Below are 12165 nucleotides of genomic sequence, written 5' to 3'. Positions count from 1 at the left end.
GCTGAGCTCACAGAATTGATTAGCCCAGGGCCCCAGCAAAGCCTGATAACCACCATTCTTTCACCACTCTACCCTCCTTGGGAAGGGTGCCCAGGTTGCCTGGGGTAGGTGTTTAGGGTTCTTGGGCTCCTGTCGTGTGTGCCATGGTCAGCCTACTGCGGGGGGGGTGGGTGTGGGTGTGGGTGCAGCAGGTGCCTGTTGCTATTCAGTCCCTTTATAGTTTTAATAGACTTTCACTGATGTTGCATTTGATCATCCCAACAACCGTCTGAGGTGGGGGGGGGTCCTTTCCCCAGTGGTAAGACCAGAGACTGGAGGCCTGTGCTGAGTGTCATGAGCACCAGGGCTGGGATTTGACTGGCTGCCGCCGCCACCTCCTGCAGAAAGTCTTCTGTGGCGTCTGCCTGTCTCACCATCCGCTGGAGGAGCAAACCAGTGAAGCGCTTGACATCTCTGACTCTTGGTCCTGCGTGTGCCACTTTCTGCTGGGTGAAAACTTGGGCTCCAGGTTTCTGCCTCCTTCTGGGCCCACTATGGTAGCTGCCGCCAGCATTCGCCTCCTCACTCGGGCATGAGCAGCCCAAGTGGAAGGCCCTGTCCGTGCATGGGGAGGAGCCAGAACGCCGCAGGATTCCAGGTTCTCCAAGGTTTCTGTTCCTTGCCCTGCTTTCTCGACATCTCCACCTGGAGCCCAGAGAGCTGGCTGATTTGCCCCACCCTGATCCATGTCTTCCCAGGCTGTGCTCTTTCCTCCTGCACAGGAATTTGCCCTTCTGCCTTTTTTGGCTCTGTTTCAGCTTGTGGGAGAGTGGCTGCCTGTGTAGGTGTTTGTCTCCTGCTCTGAGGAGACCTCCAGTTAAGGGCTCTGAGGATGCTTATTCAGGAGCCTGGAGTGAGTTACTTGCTTACAGGCAGGTGACACCTGGAAAGTTAATCTCCTTCAGGCTTGTTTCTTTAGGGCATTTACTTCATTTCTTAGTTGTTCATCCCAGGCCCCCTGATGTCTTGACAGTAACAACAGTCACAGCATCTTTGTAACATTTCTCTCTATCCTTTTACTACTTTCTGCTTCAGGATACCTCTCTTCACTGCACTTCCTCCTAGCAAGGAAGGAGAGGAGTCGGATATGGCGATATCTGGGCTAACGTTCGTAAAAGGGCCTGCAAAGTCCAGAGACTTAGTACCGAGCCGGAGGTCCCTGCCCCTCCCCTGCAGGGGCTCTGCCTGGGTTCCTTCCTGCCCTTCCTAGCCTGGGGAACCAGCAGCCTTTGTGAGTTTCCTTGACAACAGGATGGATAAGTTAAAAATAAACTGTGCTAGGGCTTGTGTGTGTGCATGCACGCATGCCTGTGTCCTCTCGTCTGCTGTGCTCACCTCAGCCCCTGTGGCTTCTAGATACTCCTGGAGAACATCTGTGGGAAGCCTTGGTGGGGCTCTGGTACTTGCATTTTGAAGCCCCTTGGTTGAGGGGTCAGATCTAGATAATCCCACAACATCGTTACCTCATATTCCTGATGGTAGCTGATGGGGAGAGGATGATAATGTTAACATGAAGAATGGAAAGCTGTTCCAAATGCCTCAGTCTTCAGGCAGTCTCATCAGAGAGGGATAATCCCACATTATCCATGCATTTCAGAACCTTGTGGGGCAGTGGAATAGGCACAGCTCTGGGAGGGGGTTTGGTTAAATCTTTCTAGGGAACCCCTACCAGATAAGGAGGGTCCTTTCTGGGCTTCTTTTATTAGGTGAGGAAGCACAGTACAAGTCACTTGGGTGACTTGTCCAGAGCCACTGGCTAAGCATGGCGGAGGAAGGAGCACTGACCCCCATCATCGGAAGTTGTGGCTTTTCCCCTCAGGTCCTACGGATGAGGCCACCTCCATAAGTTCTTTCTTTTTTTAAATTGAAGTATAGTTGATTTACAATGTTGTGTTAATTTCTGCTGTACAGCAAAGTGCCTCCATAAGTTCTTTACCAAAGCCTGCTGTCTCTGTATCAGCAGTTCTGCACTAAAGCCTCTGTTTTGTGGTGTTATCACAGTTGTGAGTTAATTTAGAAACAGCTGTCTCTATGAGGGCAGGGGCAGCTTTACCACACCTGGAATTAATTCCTCTCTTCCTCCCACCATCCTTACATATATTTGTAAGTATTTTATGTAAGTATCTTTGTGCCGGGCATGAGGATATCCTGAGAAAAAGTTGTTATAATCCTTGTCTTTAGGGACCTTATGGTCAGTTGGGGCAGAAGACAGTTATAAAATCTCCCACCAAGTCCCTGTTGTGGCCAGTGCTGAGCCGGAGGGAGAAGGTCTGATTGTAGGAAAGGGAAGGACTGAGGTGGGGCGTGGGGGTTAGAGAAGGCTGGAGGAACAGGTTAGTGACACAAAGTACTTAAATCTGGAACATATTAAAAAAAACTCCTACAAATCAATAAAAAGGAAAGCAAGAAAACTCAGTAGAAAACTGGCCAATGACTTGACAGACACTTCACAGAAGACGATATCCAAATGGCCAAGAAACATGTGAAGGGATCCTCAGTTTCATATATTTATTAGTCATCAGGGAAATTCAAATTGTCCAATTTGAAGAAAGATATAACTGTCTTTTTGTTTGCACATGTATGTAATGAAATCTTTGACACTTTGGTGAAACCTCCTTTTGCCATTTTCAGTTTACTTTATTCTGAATCTCTTACTGAAGAATAAAATGGATTCCGAGATGCTTACATAAAAGGAAATCTAGTGGGATGAACACACTGAAGTCAGAGACCTGGTTAGTAGGAGATTTGGGGCCAGCCATCGAATTTCTCAGAGCCCCTGTTTCTTCATTTGTAAACAGGGATCTTTCCGTCTTCCTTCCCTTCCTCCCAGAGCTGCTCAGATGTTCACAGGTGTGGGAGATGCTCTCAAAACTGTGAAGGGCTATTCAAATACTGTGTAGTATTGTTACTCTGATTCCAAGTGATTTGATTTCTCCTGCACCTCTTCTCACAGCAGCTATTCTAAATTCTCCTAAGAAATAAAAGCTCTGAGTAGAAGGATGGTCCCTAGGATGTAGAGCAGCCTGCTCCATGGTACTCTGGTTGGAGAACCTGTTGTTGGCATGGCTCTGGTCCCTTCACACAGGCTGGGGAGCAGGGTGAGTTCCTGTGAGCATTTCCTTATATGGCTGGGGTCTGGTGGCAACTCTGTGAGTGACATCAAAGTGTCTGCTGATGCCCAGGCCTGGTGGCTGGGAGAGGGCAGTGGTACACACACCAGTCCTGGTGAAGCAGTGACTCGAGTTAGTGGTCCCATAGGGCTTTCACACTGAGTGGGGCTGGCCTCCTTATGGGGTGTTCTTGTGAAGTCTGGAAGTAACACCATGGACTTTGGGGAGCCCTGTTGCAGGGGCAATAGCCTGAACACCCAGCTTTCCCCGAGAGAGCCCGGGCTGTCTTGGTGGTTCTGAGCATCCATAGCTTGTGGCAGAGCAGGGGCTGCTCCCTGTGTGACTTAGGTGTTGATGGAGAGGGATTCTCAAAGGTGGATGGGTCTTTTTGGATGTCTACACCCAGTATCCTACTCAGCGCTTGTGACCTTTTCCTCTTCTGTTTTTCTGCTACGTAGGAGTCGGAGGCAGAAGCAAAGGCAGATGGAGAGACTGCATCGGACAGTGAGAGCCGAGTGGAAGCTGTCACCCTACCAACCTCTGTAGACGATACCCCAGAGGTCCTCAACAGGGCCCTTTCCAACTTGTCTTCAAGGTAGCTTGGCTTAATGATGCAAGTGCTTGCTGGGGTCTTGCACTGTCTCCAAGTGCCATGGAAAACCCGAAGCCCTTAGAGAGCCCACAATCTTGTAGCAGGAGCCCACATCTGTTAGAATGTGAGGTGCAGGCCTGCCCGCTTTCATTGGCCACAGTCTCCCCTGCCTTTGCCTAGGGCTCCATTGAGTATCATCTAGTGTTTAACAGTGACTACGAGCGCCGCCTGGGTGGATCTGGCCTTGAAGGGTGCTCTAGGCTGTCTGGGAGGTGCTGTCTAAGGAGGAGGAACGAGTGGACATGGGGGTGGTCACTGACACAGCACATGAAGATGAATGATCCTTGGGGTTTGTGACTAATGGGCAGGTTGCTTTACACTGAGGAGCCCAAGTTTCTAGTTAGGAGTTCAGTTTTCCCTCTCTCACACACATACATTGTGGACATTCCTTGAATTTTCCTATAAGAATTGAGAAACATCTCAACTTGGGTGAATTCAGGGTTAAAATTTTGATCCCTTGAGATTCTAGTCCTTCCGATACCAGCTGCGTGGGCAGATTAAAAAGGCAAACTATAAGACCCCAAAACATTATCTAAGAGTGTTCCTGGGCATGCCTCCCACACATTTGTCCCTTTGAAAGGCTGTATTGTGCAGTGGTTAAGGACATGGGTTCTGGAGCCAGACTCCCAGGATTCAAATCTCAGCTTAAGCACTTCACAGGTGTATGAACTGTGCATCCCTTTCTTCATCTGTTGTAAAAGCTAGTAGTGTTGAGGGTTGAATCAATTAATACATGTAAAGTCCTTATAGAAGTGCCAGGTACATACATATGATAGCTATTATTACCACTGTGTTTGATACTGTTATCGCCATAGCAATGCAGGGTCAGAGCAATGTAGGATTCTGCTGCAGGAAAAATGTTTTTTTCCTCAGATAGAGAAGCCCATAGAAGCCGTCCAAGTAGATACAGAAGTAGAGGGCATTGTTCCCTCGGGTCTTTTGCCTGATTCCTTCGTTAAGACACAAGCTGGGTGTGTTTTTCTGTGGACCTTGGAGGACTTGCTGAGTTTAGCATGGATGATGTGATGGCTCTGGTGGCTCTGCACCTCCCAGCATGTGGCTACTGGGCTACTGCCTCTGTCAAGGTGAAGGACATACTCCTGGAAAGGATTGACCTCAGGGCCCTCTCAACCCAGGAAGAACCATCCCCCTTGGGTTTGTACCTCAGTTCTTTCTGGGCCCCTGACATGTTTTCTCCTTCCCCTCCTCTCTAACTTAGATGGAAGAACTGGTGGGTGAGAGGCATCTTGACTTTGGCCATGATTGCATTTTTCTTCATCATCATTTACCTGGGACCAATGGTTTTAATGATGATTGTAAGTGCCATTTATATGCTGTTTTATAGTTTTGCCTTCACTTTTCCCTACAGGACTGGTCATTTTAAGTGCCAGGTGTTGGGTTGGTTCTGGGAATCACTTGGGGTCCAGGCTCTTCAGACCACATCTGCCTTAGAATAGCTGCGATTTCTCACCTTCCAGCAGCCAACTGGAGGGCTATTTGTGTGTGAATTAAGGATCACTTTAAAATTTGATTTTATTACTTCAGCTCTTTGATCAAACTGGGACCCTGGCTACGATTCTGTGTGACTCTTGGTTTTGTTTCTTGTTTTCCTGGAGTCTCCCTCCTAGGTTTTAGGACTTTTTTGTTAAGAAATCCCAGTCCACAGTACTTTGCTGTTAGTCTTCCCACTGTCATGGACAGGGTCAAATGACTAACAGATGAGTGCTGAGCAGAGCAGTTGGGACTTTTCAAGTATGTATTTCTATTCGAAGTCAAGAATGGAAGATATTGAGTCCCGAGGTGGGGGGGGGTGTTCTACAATAAAAAGTTAATTGAACTTTCAGAAGCATATATTTATTGTGAGAAATTGCATCTACTCTGTGTGACTTAAAGGGCCTCACTACCCTGTGGGGTGGTGTGAGAGAGAAAGGAGGAGAGTGGAATCACTGAAGGACCGACATTGTTCTTAAATATAGTGGTTTTTCTTGAAGGCCCATGACCTGTTGGTTTCTGTTTCTAAAGATCATAAGAATTGGGGAGTTGACAAGTGTTCTAATTCTTTTGTGTCCTGCAGGTGATGTGTGTTCAGATTAAGTGTTTCCATGAGATTATCACTATTGGCTACAATGTCTACCACTCCTATGACCTGCCCTGGTTCAGAACCCTCAGCTGGTAAGCTCTTTAGCCCCACAGAAACCCTTAACAGATTTGGACAAGTGTTTTGTGGTAGGTATTTACAATCATGGTGGGAGGGAGGCTGTGATGGCCATGGACCTTCACAGCACCTTTGAGACCCAAGTATTGCATAGGCCGGACTGTATGGTTGGCCTGTGAGGAGCGTTTGAGTAGTTACCCAGAGTCTGGACTCTTCCTCAGAAGAAACCAGACCAGCTGCATCTGTGACTGTGTTTGCATCAGTATTTGGATTCCTTAGACTCTGCACAATGGCCCCCCTTTTCTATATCAGTACATTTTTCATGCTCTAGTATCTCAGCATCCCACAAGAATTATCTGGGAGTTGTCAGTGCTGGTGTTGCTATCTCTGGAACTTGACTTCCTCATCCTTAAAACAGATGGTTGAGACCTAGTCAGTGCTTTTCAAACTGTGGTTTTGGAGCCCTAGTTCCTCGGAGGCTCCTTGGGTGCCAGTGAGCAGGAGTGAGACTGAGTGCAGGGGATCGGGGCTCCTCAGAGGAACTCTGTTTTCTCCTCCTAGGAAGGGGCTTGGCTTTTTTTTTTTTCTGGCCACGCCACGCTACATGCAAGATCTTAGTTCCCTGACCAGGGATTGAACCTGGGCCCTCGGAAGTAAGAGCGCAGAGTCCTAACCGCTGGACCACCAGGGAATTCCGGGCTTGGCTATCTTGAAGCAAAAACAGGGTCAAAACCTATAGTGCAGATGATGTCCGAGACCCCTTCCTGATCTGAAACTCGCTGCTGTATTGACCACACTCTTCTCAGGTGGTGACATGTGAGCAGAGTACTGTGTAGTCCTGAGAAGACTTCGGGCAAATACAGATTCTTCTCACCCTGCTGTGCTGGGTCTCGGGCATTGATTTCATTACTTACCAGGCCAGAGAGTAGTGTTTTGGGCCCCAGCAACTTGGTTATGGCCAAGGGAGTTGATGTGCTCGGACTCGGCCTGGACACATCCTCTGAGAGATGCTTCCTCGTCATCCAGCAGCACAAGCTGCCTCGCAGTCTCCACAGGGCCTGTGCTTGCCACCTGGGTTAAGATGTAGGTCTCTCTTGTGGGTCTTCTATAGCTGGAAAGCAATGTTATGAATTTTGTTAACATACTCAGGATGTCTGACCCCTGACTGTGGTCACTGTACAAAGGAAGTGTTTTTCACATAACAGAAAACAAACCCAGTATGGGAGTTCTTGAACTTCCACAATTAAAAAAAAAAAAAAGAAAAAATGGAAGAGAGAAGCTCTCCCTTCTCTTCTTTGTCTGGATCCTTGTTGAGTGTTTAGAGTGGGGCTGCTGGTTCCCATACTCAGAAACACCAGTGAGGCCGCAAAGGTATATGAGCCATGTCTTCTCCCTCCTCAGAGCTCCTTCCAGTAGAGGAGAGAGGTTATAAACAGATGAAGAGTTAGTGCTAGTGAAAGGTTTGTGTGTCAAAGCCAGGCATCAGAGAGGAAGACAGTCTGAAGCATAATTAATTGCTTAGTGGAAGGAGCAAATACTTTGTACTATAGAAATAAATGCAGGGGAGGCAGATATCATGTTAGGTCATGCAAGGTTTTTATGAAGAAAATGGTATTTGAGCAACGAGTGATAAACTGGGTAAGTGAAGAGGATGTTCCAGGCAGGGAAAAGAAGGGAACCAAGCAGACAGGTGGCAAAGCCAGAGAAGTCCATTTTGATAGATGTGCAAGGTTTGTGTCAGGAAGAGTGGATGTAAGGCTGCGGAGGCAGGATGAGGTGCCTTTCAGAGGGTTGTCTTACAGTTTGAGTGTTAAGTTAGGCCTGGTAATGCTACAGAAGGGGCAAAAACTTGAGTCCCAAGTTTATGATAAATGGAGAGTGAATGAAAGCCACAAATTTCTAGATAAACGTCTCACCTTCAGTGTCACCAGAGAACAGGGAATGGTGATCTGCTTGTCCTGTGTGAGCTGCCCCCGGGGGTCTTGGGGGTCAGGTGGACCTCTGGTCCTCGAAGCTTTCTAACAGCCTCGCTTTAAAGGAGAGGCCACATGTGCTCGCCTTGGCAGTGACCTGTATTCTCTTACAGGTACTTTCTACTGTGTGTAAATTATTTCTTCTATGGCGAAACAGTGACAGATTACTTCTTCACTCTGGTCCAGAGAGAGGAACCTTTGCGGATTCTCAGTAAATACCACCGATTCATTTCCTTTACTCTCTATCTAACAGGTATGAGTCAAGCAGCTCACCAGTTGTGTATGTCTTGCTTTTGCATGTCTGCTGAGTTGGGGCATTTCTTGGTCAATGTAAGGTTTTGATGACATTAACTCTGACCACTTAGGGGAGCAGAGCTAAGGATTCTGCCTTACGTGAGCTGTAGCAGCTCTTTACTAAGAGAAATGAGACCAAGGGGCTTGTGTGGTTGTGGAGGCTGAGTTTGTGCCACCTGTCCTTGTGTTCCAGCCTCTGTTGGAGGACTGCATAGCATGGTCTTGTCCTGACTGTCCTCTTGGCAGAGATTCTGCAGCGTGGCTGAAACAAAAACCACCCAGGAACTTGTATATAAAAAGGGACATTGCATTGACATATACACTACTATATATAAAATAGATAACTAACAAGAACCTGCTGTATATATAGCACAGGGAACTCTATTCAGTTCTCTGTAATGACCTATATGGGAATAGCATCTAAAAAAGAGTGGATATATATATATATGTATAACTGATTCACTTTGCTGTACAGCAGAAACTAACACACATTGTAAATCAACTATACTCCAATAAAAATTAATTTAAAAAAAAGGGACATTGCAGTATATTAGAAATTTTATTGATTTGGGTTTAAAAAGACCTGTGACTTCTAAGGAGCCAGGAGCTTACTCTTTGAATCTCAGTTAGCTCTTCTGTAATCTAAAGCTAAAACAGGAGCATTACTGTGAGGATTTGAACAGATACATTGCAACTTGACAAACAGTAAAGTGCTCTGTCAATCTAAACTCAGTTAAGACTGTACAGTAATGCTAGTAATGTGTTCTTCATAGTTACCCTAAAAGCCAGTTTGAGGCATATGAGAAATTTGTTCTGACCTAATAAGTTTCAGTCTTACCTGTTGTTCATCAGCTTGATGGCAATACTCGGCTCCGTGAAAGACACCTGGCTATTAAAATATGAAGTCCCCTTCTGAGAGGTTTGCTGTGTTGAGGATAGAGAGCATGCCTCAGAGCCTGGGAGCAGCCCCACAAAGGGAGGCCAGGGGTCTTGAATAGTGATGTGCTCTCTTCTGGGCAGGGCTACTTTTGAGGGACTCAGCACACTTATGGGTAAAATCCCTTTTCTTCCTGGAGAGTTCGGTCATATGGGTCAGTAGGAGAGAGATGCAAGGATGGCCTTGGCCCCATACCAGGTAGATCCTCCTTCTGCCTGTTCTTTAGGACAGAGGTTGGCAAACTTTTTCTTAAAAGGTCCAGATAATAAATATTATAGGCTTTGGGGGCTATAGGGTCTCTGTTGCAGCTCCTCATTTCTGCCATTGTAGCACAAAAGGAACCCTGGACAATATGTAAACAAATAGGTATGGTTGTGTTCTAATAAAAGTTTGTTTATAAAAACAGGCGGCTGGCCTGACTGTTGTCGGCCCGTGCTCTAGGATCAAAACATTTCTATCTGGTGAACAGTGTCCTAAGTTGAGTGTAGTCTGCAAGATTTTAAAATATTGCCTTCCTTTAATTGTCTTGAAGGAGTCGTTTTTTCCTTCTGACTGCTTATCTGGTTTTATTCCCTTGGGCTATGAATTTGTGCCCTGGTTGGTTAACTGCTGCCAGGAAATTAGCAAAGGACTGCTTAACACAGCTAAAGGAAATGACTAGGACAAAGATAAATGCAGAATGTGATTCATTTTGCCCTTTCTCCTCCTCTTCCTCAAACTAGGATTCTGCATGTTTGTGCTGAGTCTGGTCAAGAAGCATTATCGACTGCAGTTCTACATGGTAAGGGAAATATGCGCATCGGTGTCAAAATTCTTGGCATAAGTGAAATTCTGTGGAAACTCCACAGGTCTCTCATCCTTTCAGTGATAAATCAAAACCCTGCAGTCTGTTTTTATTCATCTGGAACCTAGAGGATGAAGGAGGCATCCCTCGTGAAGTTTGGTGGCTCTTTATCCACCTAGACCCAATCGCTGTTATGTAATTTACACCCTAAGTAGTCTTTGCCCTCTGGACCTGAGGGTGGCCTCCAGGTAAGGCTCAAGGTGAAGCTTTAGGCATTGCCCATAGATATCCTGCCTGCTATATCACTCCCTCAACCTAAAAACATCCCCTCTCTGAGTGTCCTAAGCACTCAATAAATACTTACTAAGAAAATGAGAAGTACCCAGGCTTTTGGAGCATAGAAGGACTAACTAATGGGCCATATGGGCCCTCCTTTTGATGGCAACTGTAGCTGGGGAACATAGTTCTTCCCAGAGGCCTGTTCTATACCTTTTTCACTTCCTGTAAGGCAGGTACAGAAGCAGATATCTTTCCTACCTGTTTCTAAGCAATTTTCTATTTGGTATTAACGGTTATTTGAAGTTCCTTTCAAGCTAAACTGTTAGGTAAAGTTTATCCTTTATCTTCTTTTGCAGTTTGGCTGGACCCATGTAACATTACTGATTGTTGTAACCCAGTCACATCTTGTTATCCACAACCTGTTTGAAGGAATGATCTGGTGAGTGATGTTGGGGGGGGTTCCTTTTATTTTGTGGGTGTTTTCATATAGGTGGGCTGAGAAACTCTGATGAACTGTCTAAACCAGAGATTCTCACCTGAGCTACATCAGAATCCCTTGCAGGCCTAGTTGCAGCACAGGTTGCTGGGCACCCCCACTCCTGAGTTTCTGCTTCAGTAGCTATGGGGTGGGGCCTGAGAACTTGAATTTCTGATACATTCCCAGGTGATGCTGATGCTGCTGGTTGGGACCTACACTTTGAGAACCACTGTTCTAGACTAACAGGTGTAGGGATATTTAAAGAATCAAAGGCAATGTAACTATATGGCAACAAATTTGAAAATCTAGAAGAGAAAATCATGATTTCCTAACAAGAGGTCACCGAGTAAAAATCACAAAGAAGAAAACTTGAATAGATCAGTAACTATAAAAGAACTTTGAAAATTGCATAAGAATTCACACCTGGAAAAAATGACCAATGATAGCAGCTGAGTTTTATCCACCCCTTAATATTAAAGCTGATAAAACCATAGGGAGGGAGAAACAAGAATGATAAACTGATTTCTTTTATGATTATAGATATACTATTCTAAATAAACTATTAGCGAATGGAATCTGGCAATGTGTCAAAAGAATGATATACTTAGTAGATTTTATTCCACATATGCAATGGTTTCAGCAGGAAATCTATCACCATTGACAGAAATCAGTAGGCTGACTGAAGAAGCTATGCTTTTAGTGAAAATGTGAAGGCATATCCTCGTGTATATGAGGAGCTAAAGTACTGTGATTAAGATCCCAAACTGTGCCTCTGTTTCCTGTTCTCAGGGTGAAGGTACAGTAATACCCACTGCCTGAGGAATAAATTAGTAAAAATATGTAAAGTGCTTAGAACAGAGACTAGCTCATCTAAATGTTCGCCTTATGGCATTATTATGTTTAAAATAATGATAATGGCCTGAGGAGATGTACTCTCCCTCTCTTTCAGAGTGTTGTTAAGTAATTCTAAAGAGGGGCTCATGCTAAGTTCTCATCTTCAGGGCTAGACATACCACTTGGCTCTAGAGTGAATCATATTAAAATCTCTAGTTATTGGTTTTTAGACTGAACCTTCAAGACTTAATTATAGTTGTAGAGCAGAGAATGTTGCTAGAAGCCTCAACAAAGTAAATACTATGGGTTGTTGGGTGGATACAGGTGCTCTAAATCCCTACCTTAACAAGCAGGAAGTCAGAAAATATTGCCTGTAGTTGAAGGGCTAGGATTCTTATATGTTATGTTAAACTGTAATAGAGAAAATTTGAAAAAAGTGACTGTCAGAGAGCAGAAAGTGAGAAGAGAGAGATGGTACAAGTTTGGAAACTGTCCCTTTTTTTTCATGGTGGGGATGACCAGACCAGCAGAGGGAGGCAGAGAAGAAATCTGGCTATATGTACTTGATCTTGCTCTCAGTGTAGTCCTGGGGAAAAGTTGGGCTCACTGGAGCTAGTAGAGCTAGTAAAA

At 45.5% G+C, this 12165-nt stretch overlaps 1 protein-coding gene and 1 non-coding gene across 2 annotated transcripts in view; one reads left to right on the top strand and one right to left on the bottom strand.

Annotated features, from left to right (window-relative positions):
- CDS2 (CDP-diacylglycerol synthase 2) overlaps nucleotides 1-12165 on the top strand; it is a 68370-nt gene that overhangs the window by 44121 nt on the left and 12084 nt on the right. The window contains exons 2-7 of the mRNA XM_067707543.1: nucleotides 3608-3744; nucleotides 5021-5117; nucleotides 5876-5973; nucleotides 8043-8182; nucleotides 9883-9941; nucleotides 10580-10662. Coding sequence (XP_067563644.1) covers nucleotides 3608-3744; nucleotides 5021-5117; nucleotides 5876-5973; nucleotides 8043-8182; nucleotides 9883-9941; nucleotides 10580-10662 — 614 coding nt within the window. The remainder of the gene's footprint in view (nucleotides 1-3607; nucleotides 3745-5020; nucleotides 5118-5875; nucleotides 5974-8042; nucleotides 8183-9882; nucleotides 9942-10579; nucleotides 10663-12165) is intronic.
- TRNAK-CUU (transfer RNA lysine (anticodon CUU)) lies at nucleotides 6575-6647 on the bottom strand. The gene has a single exon. It is a non-coding gene; the product is annotated as a tRNA-Lys (tRNA).

Source organism: Pseudorca crassidens, chromosome 15 (assembly GCF_039906515.1).
Source record: "Pseudorca crassidens isolate mPseCra1 chromosome 15, mPseCra1.hap1, whole genome shotgun sequence".
In the NCBI taxonomy this organism is placed as follows: Eukaryota; Metazoa; Chordata; class Mammalia; order Artiodactyla; family Delphinidae; genus Pseudorca; species Pseudorca crassidens.
The sequence above is the reverse complement of the archived record's forward strand: the minus strand, read 5'-3'. Positions and strand labels throughout refer to the sequence as shown.